The sequence below is a fragment of the Phyllobates terribilis genome, unplaced genomic scaffold (assembly GCF_046119375.1).
Source record: "Phyllobates terribilis strain yellow unplaced genomic scaffold, ASM4611937v1 Scaffold_1__5_contigs__length_1240528914, whole genome shotgun sequence".
Taxonomy (NCBI): domain Eukaryota; kingdom Metazoa; phylum Chordata; class Amphibia; order Anura; family Dendrobatidae; genus Phyllobates; species Phyllobates terribilis.
Genome location: NW_027362761.1, coordinates 788025577 through 788044165, shown reverse-complemented (window position 1 = coordinate 788044165; position 18589 = coordinate 788025577). Strand labels below are relative to the sequence as shown.

Genomic DNA, 18589 nt, shown 5'->3' with positions numbered 1-18589 from the left:
TTATAAAATACGGATTACTAATGCACCAGTGAGAAAAATAAAATTATTAGGAAACTATAGTCAAATGGGAATTAATAAGGGGCATCATGGATGGTCAGTTGATAAGTTGCTATTTGTTTGGGCCCTCTTCTTGACCTGTTTCCCTTTCCCAACCTGGGATGTACATATACGTCACATGTTGGCTGAGGTGTAAAGAGCCAGCTCTAGAACTGGGGGTGCTTCATAAACATAGGGTGCTGGCAGTGTCCTCCTAGCTAGCTCCGATCGCTCCTGTTTACTCATCCCATGTCTTACATCGTGGATAGTGGGTGTTAGGTCAGCCATTTGCCCACTACAGGGCCAGTTATCATGGTAGCTGGGGGCGGCGGGCCTACTCAATACCCCCCATTGTTGCCACCTTTACACTCCTTTGAAGCCCAGCAATACTAAAGTATCGCATTATATTGTGCAAGCAATGAAATTATCATAGGCTCAAATCCCCTAGTCCAAAGGGGACTAAAAAATATTTAAAAATAGCTGACATTAAAAAAAAAAAAAAAGTTTAACCCTTTTAATGACCCCGCCAAAACTGCAAAAACTGTTTTATATAGCCCATAATCATACTGGAAAAACGTGTTGCCAATTTATATTATTGTATGTTGAATGCCATAAAATGGAAAGAACCCCCCCCCCCAAGTTGGAATTTCATTCTTTCACCATTTCACCACACTTTAATTTTATTCTCTTTTTCAATACACTGAGTATTAAAGTGAATGGAGTCATTCAAAACGAACTCGTTTTGCAAAAAACAAGCCCTCATAAGACAATGTCAATGTAAAAATAATAAAAGCTAATGTTCTTACAAGAGGTGGAGGAAAAATGTGCAAAAAAATTAAATGACTCTGATGGCAAGGGGTTAATCAGACAATAATGGTCGAATTAAGAATAAAATATATATTTTTTTCATTTTGCCTGAAATATGCAATTGTGTCCCAGTTTTAAGGCTGAAAGACCCAAGTCCATCAAGTTCAGTCTACACCCTAACCTTGATCCAGAAGGCAAAAACCCAATAAGGCAAATGCTAAGTGCCCCACTATTAGGGGAACAATTCCTTCCCTTCTCCACAGATTTTAATCGGATTAGTTCCCTGGATCAATGTCTCATTGCAGAGTCTAGGACCCAAAACCCATATACGAGGGGCGATCCAAAAGTAATGATAATCAATACTAAACACAATGAATATAGTTAAAAAAAAAATTATTTTTCTACATAGTCTCCTAACAAGTCTATACATTTAGTCCATCTCTTTTCGTAGTTAATTGTGCATTTATAATTTTTAAAACCAGTAAAATAAGACAAAACCTATGTTAGCTAATCCCATAATGGTGAATCATAATGCCAAGTAGTTTTTACTGAACAATGAAAGCTAAAAAAACACAAACAAAAAATAAATAAATAGCAATTGTCGATGGCAAAATGAAAAAGTAGATATGGCTTTTGAAAGGTGGGGAGGGAAGGATGCAAGCGCACTTAAAACAAAATGATCAGGCATCTTAAACTCCATTAGCCTGATACTTCAATTTCTCAGTCTGCTGTCGGTAAAGAGCTGGACGAACTGATAATTGGCAAATAAGTGTTAATAAAAATGCTCAGTCCTGATTGTTGGCCTGTATAAGCATGCCGCCAGTCATCGAACAAACGAGGAAACTGCTTCCTCATCAGGTGATTGGATCATTTATGTCAACATTATTATGTGTTGCCTATACATGGTGTATGGGGACAGAACAATTGTACTAACAGTCATTCTGCTCCCACCAGTATTTTATGGTCTGTGTAAATAAGCACCGATCGCCTAGTATATAGTTGATTAGTGCTTGTTATTAAGCCAAAATCGGGCGACTAAATGGATCCATAGGAGGCCTTCCTAAACCTTAGATGACCAGGGTTAGCTGGTCATGTGAAAATAAGCATGTTTAGGTAACTGTCACCCAATAAGCTTTAGACAGAACTTACGTCATAGTCCAATTTAGCAAGTTGACAAGAAGTGATGTGTAGATCAATAGAAACATGAAGGATGGAGGAAGTAGCTGTCTTCTCTTCCTATATGTATTGCTATAGAAATTGAAATGTAGATGGAGGAACTCTGGCAAACAACTGCATGAAACAGAAGATACTGTATTGGATGTTTTAACAGAAACAATTGGGTCACTTTTATTCCATTCTGTGCCATATAATCAGAACACTTTTCACTTTAAGGAAAACTGTCAGAAACTTTCACCCCCACCAAACTATTTATATGACTCTTTAGACTTTTAAAACATAAGACCAACTTTTGTGTCCCTTTATGACCACAAAGCAATACTTCATTAGTAGGAGAAATAATGTTTTTGTCACAATTGTGGTTGTCCTGATGAAGAAGTATATTCACTTTGAAACGTGCTGACAAATAAAACTGCATTTCAACCATTCCGTTCTCCTACTCCTTTCTGGACCATTTGCAGCGCGGATTTGTGCCCAGTTATTTCCAGCCTCACAAACTAAGATATGCTGCTCTCATATTAGGTGGCAAAAAGCTTTTGACAGATTCTCTTTAAAATTGAAAGCTCTCACAACAAAAAGTCCATGCGTAGACCTTGGCTTATACTTTTGTCTTCGATTATCATAAAAGGAAGCAAAAACTGCACCAAAGCTACAGTAAACTGGGCCTAAATCATCATGGAGATGGAAATGAATGAAACATTTTCCAGTTTAATTAATTAAAGATCGATGTTTTGAATGATTTGCTGCTGATCTCAGATTAAAGAGAGGTCAAGAGTAGTAACAAAAAAAAATTTTGAAAACTAAAGGTAAGTTCACATGTAGTGTCATTGATGCATTTTTTTATTGCATGAAAATCACATGCTATGGCCAGAAAACTGCAGTGTGAATTGCTCTTATTTTTGGTGTTTTTATTCATTTTTTATGATTTGTTTTGTGCTAAGCCATTTTGATCTCAATGAGGAAAAACTGCAGTAATAATTAATTGATATTCTGTGTTTTGTTTTTTTAAATGAACCAAATATCCAAAAACCACAAGAAAGGACTGTGTGAATGAGATTTTAGATTTCTCATAAATGTTGTTGCTACTTTGAAATTCACAAAAAAAAACAACTAAAAAACAAAGTATCAAAAACACTAAGTGTGAACAAGCCCTAACTGTAAATTTCTAGATAATTCAAGTAAAGGCACTAAGAGATCTACAGCTTCATTCATAACAATAAATCATCTTCACAGAAAAGCCCTCACTTTAAATATTTAATGAACGGGGCAGTGTTACTGTGTTGTTTTTAATTTTTATTTTATAAATCTATAGTACATATGCAAATAAGCAACTTTTGAAATATATCTTATCATAGAAATTTGCTCTTTTCTCCTCCTGGATTTATCTTTCATTCTGAAAATTCTCAATTTATGGTTAAATCTGTCTTTACTGAATACACATTATTACAGTGCTGAGATAGGAGATGACAGTTGGTGCTCATGAGATTCTATGTGGTGGGGAGGGAGGAGCTTTGTCTCTAGCGCCTCCCTCCTAAATAGAATCTACAACTGTCATCTCTTATCTCAGTAATATAATAATCTGTATTCACTAATCTATTCACAAATCTGTTGGATGTGGAATTACCCTTGTTGTCGGCCCCCACTATATCTGCTCACAGGGCAATTTTTCCACCTTTTAACCTTAAATTTGTGAACAATTACAGCAATATCTTGCGACATTCAATTGTCATTCAAAATTTAAATTTTTGTACATCTGTTATAATGAACCAGAACTGCCCCGATCATGAAATCTTAGGGAGAACAGAGTTTCTCTTCTATTTGCTAGATGTCACAGACATTTGAGAAAACTATTTGTGGTTTGTCCAAAAGCCTCATAAACTAAATCGCTGAAATCTGGTTTTGTCATTTTGTTTCAGATTACACTGTAAAAGAGACAAATGATGGCACGAGGAGGAAATCTCAGTCCAAAATACAACTGTTAATGAATCAGCTTTCCCAAGATAGAGCTATAGCTGTGCAACGTGGAAGTGAAAATGCCTACGTCAATGGTGACTATTTCTGTTTGTTAACATGTAGCTTCAAAAGTAGAAGAAATATATAAGGCGTGTCACTATAATGAATATCCCAAAAATGTCACTACAATGGGGGCGAAGAGTCCCAATTTTGGCCCGTTTCCCCTCACTAGGAGTGTTAATGCAATTCAGCACATGAACTGCCACTCCACTCATGATACATATGCCAAAGATTGTTGATGGTTTCCGTACTTCAAGCCCCAGCGAGAAGGTCATCAATCATGCCCATGGGGACATGATCGCAGCTTCTGTGGCCAGACTGTTTCAGGTTGAAGAGGTGCACGTTAGGCTTGAACTTGAACATGGTAGGAATTGTAGAAAGAACTACATAATGTAATGGTGGCCATTTGAGAGGTTTAGGGGACCAGACACATTTTCATTTGACTTTTTTTTTATTTTCAGCCTTAGAGCATTCTTTTTCCAATTATACCTGCAATCAACTGCAATAAAATGTAATACTTTTATGCCCAAAAATGACAAAAGTATTCTCAGAGTCATACCTTTATTGGCTAACCAGAAAAAATATATAATATGCAAGCTTTTAGAGCACAGAGGCTCCTTCTTCAGGCAATATTACCAATATTAGCCAATAGCCAATAAAGGTATCACTCCGAGAATACTTTTGTCATTTTTGGGCATAAAAGTATTTACATTGATTTTTCTGGATAACACAGTACCACAATATAACTTTGTATTGTACATCAAGACCAAGAGAGGAGTGACATTGATAGCAAGGTTGGATGTACATCACGTTTTACTGCCAATTCAGGACATTTTTGAGCGTTTTGGTCTGAATAACCCCCAAAATATTCATAAGTTCCCGAGATGGAGGCACTTAGTTTAATGAGGCAAACTTTGGACTCCAATGGTTATGTTGGAAATAGCAAATGATAAACAGCATTTTTAGTGTTATATGATGGTTGCATGCATACGTCGGTGGACTCATGGCCTAATGCATCCACCTAGCTGTAGATCCAAGAAAAGGTAATGAAAGCAGCACTCCAAAAAAACATTACAATAGGCTGTACTGATCTCAAAAATGCAACATTTCACCTATACTTCAACCTTCATCAAACCTAACATGGACCGAATTATTGCACACACACACACACACACACACACACACACACACACACACACACACACACATATATACACGCATACTGAATCATTGCACACACACATGGTGTGTCTTTGCTGATGACACCAAGCTATATAGTATATTAAAATCTGACCTTGACATTATGATATTGCTGAACAATCTGAATAAGATGACTGAATGGGCAAACACTTGGCAGATGAGGTTTAATGTAGATAAAAGTAGAGTAATGAACCTAGGACGGAGTAATCCTATTGCTGCATATACATTAAATGGGAGTATACTCGGGACTACAGAACAGGAGAAGGACTTGGGTATTCTGGTTACAAGTAAGCTGAGCAGCAGTACTCAATGTCAAGCAGCAGCAGCCGCAAAAGCAAATAAGATTTTAGGATGTATAAAAAGAGAATTAAAATCCCGCGATGCCAACATACTGTTACCCCTTTATAAATCACTGGTGAGGCCACATCTGGAATATGGGATCCAGTTTTGAGCTCCAAAATAATATTGTGGGTTATAGTTAAATTAGTGACAAAATGTACAATTGGGGGAGGAAGGTTGAACTTGATGGACCTAGGTCTATATTCCTCCTATGTAACTATGTAGCCACGTATGTGTGTGTGCAATAATTCAGTATGTGTGTGTATGTTTATATATATAATACAGTACAGGCCAAAAGTTTGGACACACCTTCTCATTTAAAGATTTTTTTGTATTTTCGTGACTATCAAAATTGTACATTCACACTGAAGGCATGAATTAACACATGAAGGCATGAAGGTCAGTCAGTGCGAAAAATTCGGAAAACTTTGAAAGTGTCCCCAAGTGCAGTTGCAAAAACTATCAAGCGCTACAAAGAAACTGGCTCACATGAGGACCGCCCCAGGAAAGGAAGACCACCTCTGCTTCTGAGGATAAGTTTATCCGAGTCACCAGCCTCAGAAATCGCAGGTTAACAGCAGCTCAGATTAGAGACCAGATCAATGCCACACAGAGTTCTAGCAGCAGACACATCTCTTCAACAACTGTTAAGAGGAGACTTTGTGCAGCAGGCCTTCATGGTAAAATAGCTGCTAGGAAACCACTGCTAAGGACAGGCAACAAGCAGAAGAGACTTGTTTGGGCTAAAAAACACAAGGAATGGACATTAGACCAGTGGAAATCTGTGCTTTGGTCTGATGAGTCCAAATTTGAGATCTTTGGTTCCAACCACCGTGTTTTTGTGTGAAGCAGAAAAGGTGAACGGATGGACTCTACATGCCTGGTTCCCACCGTGAAGCATGGAGGAGGAGGTGTGATGGTGTGGGGGTGCTTTGCTGGTGACACTGTTGAGAATTTATTCAAAATTGAAGGCATACTGAACCAGCATGGCTACCACAGCATCTTGCAGCGGCATGCTATTCCATCCGGTTTGCATTTAGTTGGACCATCATTTATTTTTCAACAGGACAATGACCCCAAACACACCTCCAGGCTGTGTAAGAGCTATTTGACCAAGAAGGAGAGTGATGGGGTGCTACGCCAGATGACCTGGCCTCCACAGTCACCAGACCTGAACCCAATCGAGATGGTTTGGGGTGAGCAGCACCGCAGAGTGAAGGAAAAAGGGCTAACAAGTGCTAAGCATCTCTGGGAACTCCTTCAAGATTGTTGGAAGACCACTTCCGGTGACTACCTTTTGAAGCTCATCAAGAGAATGCCAAGAGTGAACAAAGCAGTCATCAAAGCAAAAGGTGGCTACTTTGAAGAACCTAGAATATAAGACATATTTTCAGTTGTTTCACACTTTTTTGTTAAGTATATAATTCCACATGTGTTAATTCATAGTTTTGATGCCTTCAGTGTGAATGTACAATTTTCATAGTCATGAAAATACAGAAAAATCTTTAAATAAGAAGGTGTGTCCAAACTTTTGGTCTGTACTGTATATATATATAATATATATATTCATATATATGTGTATACTGTATATACATATATATTTGTATCCCCAATAATGACATCATAAAAGAGAGACAAAGAGGAAATCATCAAATAGCGTCATGGTTTATGCAGCCACATATCTGTAATATAACACTGAAATTTGTCATGGGGAAACTTTGGTGTATGCAGCCACATATCTGCAAAAAAACATTGAAATTCATCATGGGGAAACATTTAGATAATGAAAATGGCACAACAGCAGTAACTGTATGATTAAATTTGCTTCTGTATTTGTTACCAGAGTGATGATACAAATCACAACATTGGGATGTAATAACTGCCCATGCGCATAGACCTCGATATCATGTTGATGTAACAGTCATAGGGTGAAAGTGATGTAACGTGCATAGTGTGCATGCTAAAAAAAGTCCCCTAGTTATATCAGCTGACTACTGTTGCCATAGTGCAGGTAAGGGTGCCAGGGCTGCCACCATGAATTTTTGGGCCCCCTTGAGACTCCACTCAGGCTCCACCCCAGCTCCGCCTCCATCCCTGGAACCTTCCACAGTCCCACCGCCCTCTCTTGGAAAAACTACACTTCTGCACCACATTCCCCCAATCACATATTAACTGTTCCCATTAAACACCACATTACATGCATAGCCATCAGCTTTTGTTTTGACCAAAAGATTTTTTAAGCCTGCCACTACGACAAGGTAGACTTTTTTAGCAGGGGCCTACTCTACTCTAATTTATCAAAAAATTCTTAAAATATCCAATACTCTTTTTAGGTATATTTTAATTTATTTTTCTTAAAGGGAATGTGTCAAATACATTTTTTTTAAATTACCAATAATACCACATACAAGGGACAAATGCCGTCACACCATGACCGTATCACATATTACCACCACATAGTGACCGAATAATACCACATACAAAGAACAGATACCACCACACCATGACCAGACCACATATTACCACCACATAGTGACCGAATAATACCACGTACAAGGAACAAATACTGTCACACCATGACCAGACCACATATTGCCACCAAAAAGTGAATGAATACTGCCACATATATAGGGACAAATATCACCACACGTGACCAGACCACATATTACCACCACATAGTGACCAAATACTACAATACTGATCATTACTAAAAACCCACAATACTAATATTACCATAAGTGCTATTATACACAGGAGCTCTGTACATAGTATACAGTGTATCGTGTAAGTGTACATGTAATACAGTTACTCACCAGTGACATTATACACAGGAGCTCTGTATATAGTGCCAGTGTACAAGTAATACAGTGACTCAACAGAGACATTATACACAGGAGCTCTGTGTATAGAGTCAGTGTACAGGTAAGGCCACGGCCCCAATATCAGTATTTAGTCAGTATTTTTTCTCAGGAGTGGGATCCAAAACCAGGAGTGGGTGATAAATGCAGAATTGGTGCACTTGTTTCTATTATACCTTTTCTCTGATTTTTCCTCACTTGGTTTAGGCTCCCACTCCTGAGAAAAAATACTGATAGTGGGGCCATGGCCCAATACAGCAACTCCCCAGTGACATTACACACAGGAGCTCTGTATATAGTGCATAGTGTACAGGTAATACAGTGACTCACCAGTGATATTATACACAGGAGTCTGTATATACTGTAGTGTATAGTGTACAGGTAATATAGTGATCGTCAGTGACGGTATACTCAGGAGCTCTGTATATAGTGTAAGTGTACAGGTAATACAGTGACTCACCAGTGACATTATACACAGGAGCCCTGTATATAGTACATAGTGTATAGTGTAATTGTAGAGGTAACACACTGACTCACCAGTGACGTCCCTAATTGAAGATACTCATCATACTTCATCCAGCGCAGACCACCATCACTTCTTCCAGCCAGGACTCGTCTCTGCAGAAAATAACACAGTTATTTAGATCTCCGCTTGCAGAGCACATTCCCCATTTTTTTCCCAACACTACATTATGCCAGATGAAGAAAAAAAGCGACATAGTGTCGCCCTGCACAGTAACAGGACCTTCTCCCCTCCACTGAAAACAGTATCCTCAATAATAAAATACATCACAGCAGTAATAATATCACTTAGCCTCTACAGTAGTAATGTCCCACATCCTGGCCCCTTCCTGTAATAACGTTCCCCATCCTGGCCCTATGTGTCTCATTCCTGGCCCCTTTGTGTCTCATTCCTGACCCCTTTGTGTCTCATTCCTGACCCCTTTGTGTCTCATTCCCTGCCCCCTTGTGTCTCATTCCCGGCCCCCTTGTCTCATTCCTGGCCCCATATGTTCTCCCATCCTGGCCCCATATGTTCTCCCATCCTGGCCCCATATATCTCCATCCTGGCCTTATATGTTCTCCATCCTGCCCTTATATGTCATCCCATTTTGGCCCCATGTGTCTCCATACTTTCCCCATGTGTCCTCCCATCCTGCCCCCATGTGTCTCCTTCCTGCCCCCAGGCCCCATATGTTCTCCCTTCCTGGCCCCATGTGTCTCCATTCTGCCTCCAGGCTTCATATGATCTCTGGGCCCCCCTCCTTGCTTCTGCTCACTGGGCCCCATACGCCAATAAGGGCAGTAATGCTCTGATGGCAGCCCTGAAGGGTGCCAAAATAATAGTATGTATAACATGTCGGTATTAGCCTGGAACTTAAGATGTACAGAAAAGATTATCAATGCAAGATAAAGAAAAGGAAAAAATATGATGTGGACTATTTAATGTTGAAAATATGTATGTGTAGCTATAAGTATACACGTCATATAGAACTAATACACGTATGTGCAAACCAACATACAGTCTCGAATAGGAGTTTCGATGTCTGGTTCTATTTTTACTTGTTTACTATATATGTATACATATACTGTATAAAGAAGCGCATATATATATATATATATATATACATATACATACATATATACACTACCGTTCAAAAGTTTGGGGTCACCCAGACAATTTTGTGTTTTACATTAAAACTCATACTATTTTTTATCAAATTAGTTGCAAAATGATTAGAAAATATAGTCCAGACATTGAGAAGGTTAGAAATAATGATTTTTATTAGAAAGAATAATTTTCTCCTTTAAACTTTGCTTTCGTGAAAGAATGCTCCCTTTGCAGCATTTACAGCATTGCAGACCTTTGGCATTCTATCTGTTAATTTGCTGAGGTAATCTTGAGAAATTTCACTCCATGCTTCCTGAAGCCCCTCCCACAAGTTGGATTGGCTTGGTGGGCACTTTTTGTGTACCATACGGTCAAGCTGCTCCCGCAACAGCTCAATGGGGTTGAGATCTGGTGACTGCGCTGGCCACTCCATTACAAGTAGAATACCAGCTGCCTGCTTCTTCCCTAAATAGTTCATGCATAATTTGGAGGTGTGCTTTGGGTCATTGTCCTGTTGTAGGATGAAATTGGCTCCAATCAAGCGCTGTCCACAGGGTATGGAATGGCGTTGCAAAATGGAGTGATAGCCTTCCTTATTCAAACTCCCATTTACTGGTACAAATCTCCCACTTTACCAGCACCAAAGCAACCCCAGACCATCACATTACCTCCACCATGCTTGACAGATGGTGTCAGGCACTCTTCCAGCATCTTTTCAGTTGTTCTGCGTCTCACAAATGTTCTTCTGCGTGATCCAAACACCTCAAACTTTATTTAGTCTGTCCATAAAACTTTTTTCAAAACTTCCTCTGTCCAATGTCTGTGTTCTTTGGCCCATATTAATCTTTTCCTTTTATTAGCCAGTCTCAGATATGGCTTTTTCTTTGCCACTTTGCCCTGAAGGCCAGCATCCCGGAGTCGCCTCTTCATTGTAGACGTTGACACTTGCGTTTTGCATGTACTATTTAATGAAGCTGCCAGTTGAGGAGCTGTGAGGTGTCGATTTCTCAAACTAGAGACTCTAATGTACTTGTCTTGTTGCTCAGTTGTGCAGCGGGGCCTCCCACTTCTTTCTACTCTGGTTAGAGCCTGTTTGTGCTCTTCTCTGAAGGGAGTAGTACACACCGTTGTAGGTAATCTTCAGTTTCTTGGCAATTTCTCGCATGGAATAGCCTTCATTTCATTTCTAAGAACAAGAATACTGTCGAGTTTCACATGAAAGTTCTCTTTTTCTGTCCATTTTGAGAGTTTCATAGAATAAACAAATGTAATGCTCCAGATTCTCAACTAGCTCAAAGGAAGGTCAATTTTATAGCTTCTCAAATCAGCCAAACCATTTTCGGCTGGGCTAACATACTTGTGCAAGGGTTTTCTAGGGTTTTCTAAACATCCATTAGCCTTCTTACACAGTTAGCAAACACAATGTACCATTAAAACACTGGAGTGGTGGTTGTTGGAAATGGGCCTCTATACACCTATGTAGATATTGCTATAAAAACAAGACGTTTCCAGCTAGAATAGTCATTTACCACATTAACAATGTATAGAGTGTATTTCTGATTCATTTAATGTTAGCTTCATTGAAAAAAAATGTGCTTTTCTTTCAAAAGTAATGAAATTTCTAAATGACCAAAAACTTTTGAACGGTAGTGTGTATGTTACACGCACGCTGCTAGGTTCAGAAAGGGCGAGACGGGTTTCATGAATTCTTTGGAATCCTGGGGGAACCGTTACTCAGGGCGACCATAGGCTGCAGCTTCTCTCAGGCACACGATAGATTCAATTGCTGACCAGACACATTTGACAAGAGTCTTTTTCAACAGTTTAACAGTGGAATTTAATCTGAAGCACGGGCAGTGCAATTCAGGGATATTACAGCAACTATCTTCATTACAGTACAGTCTGAGTTTCTTGAGCAACCAGCTCCAGTAACAATACAGTAGTTTCTTCACAAGGCACAGTATTACAGTCTCTTCAGTAGCATAATTCAGCATAGATTAGATCTCTTAGCAGCACACTTCTATGCATACACAACCACAGGCTTTTCCTTTCCGAGGACACAATAGTACACAGCATTCTTTATCCTGAATGGAGATGGAGGGGGGGAGGGTTTGATGAGGAATATGATCCCTGTGACACAATTCCTTCCAGTCCTTATCTTCCAGCCTGATAATACTCTGCATTGTTAGTTCAGGGAGTTTATCTGACCTGTGTTTAGTTTCTCTCCTGATCTGAATCCTGTTCAGTTGCCTTCTGTCAGATCCAGATAACACACCACCTTTCTCTTCGGCTTCAGCCAGACTACAATAAGAAGTTCCCCACAATCCCCCTGGGGCTCTGCTAAAACACTCCCTGTCTCCTGTGACTGTGTTAACCCCTCTAGTTCCTGGATGCTTCTGAAGCACAACACTTCCTGTCTCCTGTGCTTGTGTTAATTATAACAGTTGCTGGATGCTTTAGAAGCAACAGCACTACTTCTGCATGTCAATATATATATATATATATATATATATATATATATATATATGTGTGTATATATTGTAAGGCAGCGCTTGTCATTATCCTGGGGGATACTCGCTTCGCTGCGTCAAATTAAAACACACCAGCCATATTTTCCGGTATTTCTCAACTCAGCAGTTTATTAACTCCATAAACTGCTGATTTCCGGGTCCAACTCCGTGGCCCACCGACACACATATAAAGTCCACGAGCCCAAGTGGCAGACTGGCCCACTTGGCTCTAGTTACAGCCTCCCGCAAGGTAATAATAAAACAATGTCCATGAAAATGTCCATAACACAAATAGTATTACCTACGTCGGGCTTTAGCTGCTTTGGTCCATTTGTTTCCCAGATGGGGTCTCTAGCCTCTGGCCCTCCAAGGCTTACTGACGTCCACACAGGATCCAGGCTTCACCCTCCAGGAGTCCACTAGCCTCTGGCCCTCCAAGCCACTAGCATCCACTCCCAGGATCCAGTCTCGGCCTTTCAGGCTGTCAGGCTTCACTTGGCCTCACTAGACTTCAGACAAACAGTGTCCCACCCACCCGGGTAACAGGCCTCATGCCTCTCACAGGAACACTGCACACCTGCACCACTCACACTGCACACTGCTCAAATCACCAGGGTTTATATATCTTGCAGCACACTCACAGATAGGACCTTAACTGATGTCAGAGTCATGTGTCCACACCCTCTGTGTGCATAAGGACCTGTGTGATGTCATGGTCATGTGACCAGTCAATTAAAGGGGAAGGTACATGGTCATTCAAACACACTGAACCATTAAAGGGATGTCTGCTACATCACAATATATTGTAAGGTGACTGCCGGACAGGTCGTGGACGGGAGGTATGTGTCCCCGATGTGCCAAGCTTCGGTGATGTGGGACCCTGAGAAGAAGGCTCCAGCACACATAGTGCTGAGAGGAATTTAATTAGCCCGGATTACAGGGCCGGGTTTTACGAGCAGCTGAAAGAGCTGGGGGGGGGAAACAGCTCACTTACCTCCAGTCCAGGTCTTGGAAGGCTGATTTAAGACAGCTGCGCCTGTCTCAGCCTGTCTGTGTTTTGTTTGGCAAGGTGAGCAGACCTTGCATGTGGTCTTTAGACTCTGCAGGAGGCAGAGAAAAGCACCTTGTTTAAACGGCTGGAGCCGTGTGCTGCATGGACTTGTTATTTTGAGCTTTGTTCTGTTATTCCTTTTGGTGTCAGGAAAAGGCTGTTACTTTTGTTTTTTAACTGGTGTATGGACACTAAATAAACCACCAGTTTGTTTGAACCCGTGCACTGCATCACTGTGTGACCCCGTGCCTACCTCCAACGCAGCTCAGTGAGTACAAATCCCTACAATTGGTGCTAGAAGCACGGGCACAGATCCCAAGCGGCAGTGTGACTGCTACAAGAAGACATATGTCCTGGGTGAAGTCGGCCATAAGCCAGCAAGTGTCGCCGGACAAAATGGAAGACCTGCTTAAACATGTTGCAGGCACAGCCGGCACAACAAGTGCAGCATCAGCAACAGCAGGCTCAGCTGGCGCAGTTCCAGCAGCAGTACCTGCAGAGCCAGCAGAACATACAGCAGCAGCAACGGGAGCAGCAGCAGGAAACAAATAAACTTCTGATGCAGCAGATCCAACAGCAGCAAAGGCAAATGGAAATCTTGGCAGAGCAGATCCGTGGCAGAGCGACCGTCACATCCTCAGATCCAGGTGATGACTCACACGTCAGGAAGACGGTAAGAAGAGCATTACAAAAGATGACCCCGGGTGATGACATTGAGGCGTTCCTGACGGTCTTTGAGAGGGTGGCAGAGCGGGAGAAATTGCCTTCAGAGCAGTGGGCAGAGGTACTGGCACCATATTTGACAGGCGAGCCGCAGAAGGCCTATTATGACTTGGCCTTGCAGGACGCAAAAGAGTACGTTAAGTTGAAAACTGAGATTTTGGCATGCTTGGGAGTGACTCTGACTGTCAGGGCGCAACGGGTGCACCACTGGGCCTATTGCAGTGACAAACCTCCCCGGTCCCAGATGTTCGACCTCCTACACCTGGTCCAAAAGTGGTTGCAACCTGAATCTTCCTCCCCAGCACAGATGGTGGAGAACGTCGTTATGGACAGGTTTATACACTCTCTCCCGAAGTCGGTGAAATCCTGGGTTGCCCAGGGAGATCCCCATAATGCCGATGACTTGGTGAGGTTGGTGGAAAGATACCAGGCGGTTGAGAGTCCGTTGGGAAAACAAGGGGTCGTAGCTTCTCAATATTGGGGTTCCCAAAAGGCGGCGGACATCCAAAAGAAGGGAGCTAGCGCCACACCTGGGGGGCGTCCTAGAGTTTGGGAGGGGTCTGACTTGCTGCCCAAGGTCCCACCCCATAATATAGTATGTTGGAGATGTCATACCCCTGGCCATATTGCCGCCCGGTGTCCCATAAACTCTGAGCCAAAGGACTGCAACATGGGCCAGCGTTGCTCTTATTTTGCCTACCCCGCCTGCAGTGCGGTTCCTCAACATGGCGAGGGTCCTCAGGCATGCTCAGTGTCAGTAAACGGAGTACAAGTCTCTGGACTATTGGACTCAGGAAGTTTGGTGACCCTGATAAGGGCCACACTCCCTCATCGGCTGGTTCCTGGGAAGGTGGTGGGTGTCCGTTGTATCCATGGGGACGCTAAGAACTATCCTGTGGCCCAGGTGGATGTAAACACGGACTGTGGCACCACATCTCATGAAGTGGCGGTCGTTAAGGACCTATTGCATCCCATAATAATTGGACGTGACTTTGCATTATTCTGGAAAATGTGGAGGAAAGTGGGGACATCTGATTGCTCGGACGACAGCCAGATCACCCCTAAGGAAACTGACCTGCAGAACATGGTAGATGAGTTTCCATGTGTGTGTTTGTGGGTGATGAGGATGAGGTAGCATCCCCTGAGACCAATTTCCCTGAGCTGGAGGTGTCCAAGGGAAACTTTGGAACTGCCCAACTCAGGGATTTAACTCTGAAATGGGCCTTTGAAAATGTTACTGTGTTAAATGGGGTGCCTCAGGAACCGGGGGCTGACACTCGGTTCCCTCATTTTGCTGTGAATGGGGATTTGCTGTACAGAGTAACCAAGCCAAGGGGTGAGGTAATAGAACAGTTGCTGGTGCCAGGGCCCTATAGACGCGGGGTGTTAGACATGGCTCATTCTCATGGGTTGGGTGGTCACCTGGGTGCAGACAAGACTCAAGAACGGATCCTCCAGAGATTCTTCTGGCCAGGTTGCTATAGAGAAATAAAGAGCTATTGTCATTCCTGCCCCACATGCCAGATAACCTCCCCAGTGGCCCACTTCCGCAGTCCCCTAGTGCCACTACCAGTCATTGAGGTTCCATTTGAACGCATAGCAATGGATCTAGTGGGGCCTCTTGTCAAGTCCGCCCGAGGGCATCAGTATATCCTGGTGGTATTAGATTATGCTACACGGTATCCGGAGGCCGTACCACTACGAAACTCCTCCGCCAGGTGTATAGCCCGGGAGTTAGTCCACATGTTTTCAAGAACGGGGTTGCCTAAGGAGATCCTAACTGACCAAGGAACTCCATTTATGTCGAAGGTCATGAGGGAATTGCGCAAGACATTGCAGATTGCACAACTGAGAACCTCCGTGTACCACCCCCAGATGGACGGACTGGTCGAGAGGTTTAACAAAACCTTGAAAGCAATGTTGAGGAAAGCACTGGAAAAGGATGGCCGAGACTGGGACTGTCTGCTTCCTTATCTGTTGTTCACCATCAGGGAAGTTCCCCAAGCTTCCACAGGTTTCTCCCCGTTTGAACTACTCTATGGACGACACCCTCGAGGACTTCTGGATGTGGCGAAAGAGTCCTGGGAAGCTGAGACCACTCCCTATAGGAGCGTGGTGGAGCACATTGCCCAGATGCAAGAGAGGATTGCCCACATGATGCCCATTGTGAAGGAGCAGCTCATCAAGGCACAAGAGGCACAGTCCAGGGTGTATAATAGGTCAGCCAGGGTGAGATCGTTCAACCCAGGAGATCGAGTGCTTGTGCTAGTGCCCACAGTGGAGAGCAAGTTCATGGCCAAGTGGCAGGGCCCCTATGAGGTGGTAAAGAAAGTGGGGGAAGTCAACTATAAAATCCACCAACCAGAGAAGAGGAAGCCCTACCAAATTTACCATGTAAACTTGATTAAGCCATGGCAAGATAGAGAACCCGCGGAAGTTCCCTGTTTAGTGGCTGAGGCTAAGGCCGATGTGAAAGAGGTCCAGGTGGCAGAGTCACTGTAAAGTGCCCAAAAGCAACAGTGCAAAGAGTTGTTACAGCGAAATAAAGACCTGTTTTTGGAGTTGCCAGGACTCACTCAGGTCATAGAGCATGAGGTTCTCACAGAGCCTCATGTTCGCGTCAATCTAAAACCATACCGGATCCCCGAGGCCCGCAGAGAGGTGATCTCAAAAGAAGTGAGGCGGATGCTTAACCTGGGAGTCATTGAAGAGTCCAAAAGTGGATGGTCCAGTCCTTTAGTCTTAGTGCCAAAACCAGATGGGGAATAGCGGTTTTGCAATGACTATAGGAAGCTGAACGAGGTCTCAAAGTTTGACACAATGCCTAGGGTAGATGAGCTTATCGAAAGGCTAGGACCCGCTCGGTACATCACCACTCTGGACCTCACCACAGGATATTGGCAAATTCCCCTGTCAGAAGAGACCAAGGAGAAGACAGCCTTCTCGACACCAGACGGATATTATTAATACATCAGGATGCCGTTTGGGTTGCAGGGAGCTCCGGCCACCTTCCAGAGAGCCATGGACCGGATCTTAGCACCCCACAAAAAGTATGCAGCGGCCTACCTAGATGACATTGTCATATTCAGCCAGGACTGGGAAAGTCATCTGGACAAAGTTCAAGCAATACTTGATGCCCTAAGGAAGGCGGGCTTTACTATCCACCTGAAGAAATGTGCCATGGGGACGGAGGAAGCCAAGTACCTAGGGTACGTCGTTGGTAGAGGGCAAATAAAACCACAAATAAATAAGGTCGAGGCGATCTTGAACTGGCCACAACCCCTCTCGAAGAAGCAAGTCAGGGCATTTCTAGGCATTGTGGGCTACTATCGAAGATTTGTCCCTAACTTTGCCCTGATAGCAGCCTCGCTGACGGATCTTCTGAAAGGGACGAAGTCAGCTATGGCCAAGTGGTCCCCAGAAGCAGAAGCGGCCTTCCAAGAATTGAAACGGGTCCTCTGTAAACAGCCAGTCTTGGTGGCACCCAACTTCTCCAAGGAGTTTGTGGTCCAGACGGATGCATCGGATGTCGGGCTGGGAGCAGTCTTGTCCCAGGAGATTAACGGAGAAGAACACCCTGTAATATACCTCAGTCGGAAGCTCTCCACTTGTGAGAAGAATTGTAGAAAACTCCATTGTAGAAAAAGAATGTTTGGCCATTAAGTGGGCGTTAGACACTCTGAGGTATTACCTGTTAGGTAGAAGGTTCAGGCTAGTGTCAGACCATGCCCCACTGAGGTGGATGCAAGAAAAGAAGAAGAACAATGCCAGAGTAACTAGGTGGTTCCTGGCTCTACAAGATTTTAGTTTCCGGGTAGAGCATAGGCCTGGGAAACAACATGGGAATGCTGATGCCTTGTCAAGGGTTTATTGTATGGTGATAGAAGGTGCCAAGCCACCCGGCTTTGGGCAGAGGGAGGGGGGGTATGTAAGGTGACTGCCGGACATGTCGTGGACGGGAGGTGTATGTCCCCGATGTGCCAAGCTTCGGTGATGTAGGACCCGGAGAAGAAGGCTCCAGCACACATAGTGCTGAGAGGAATCTAATTAGCTCAGATTACAGGGCCGGGTTTTACGAGCAGCTGAAAGAGCTGGGGGGGAAACAGCTCACTTACCTCCAGTCCAGGTCTTGGAAGGCTGATTTAAGACAGCTGCGCCTGTCTCAGCCTGTCTGTGTTTTGTTTGGCAAGGTGAGCAGACCTTGCATGTGGTCTTTAGACTCTGCAGGAGGCAGAGAAAAGCACCTTGTTTAAATTGCTGGAGC

General features: G+C 43.1%; 1 protein-coding gene across 2 annotated transcripts in view; it reads left to right on the top strand.

The window, feature by feature from the left end:
• STAP1 (signal transducing adaptor family member 1) overlaps positions 1-18589 on the top strand; it is a 221731-nt gene that overhangs the window by 185789 nt on the left and 17353 nt on the right. For both annotated transcript variants that reach the window (XM_073637049.1, XM_073637050.1), the window contains exon 9: positions 3936-4067. In XM_073637049.1, the coding sequence (XP_073493150.1) occupies positions 3936-4067 (132 nt within the window). The remainder of the gene's footprint in view (positions 1-3935; positions 4068-18589) is intronic.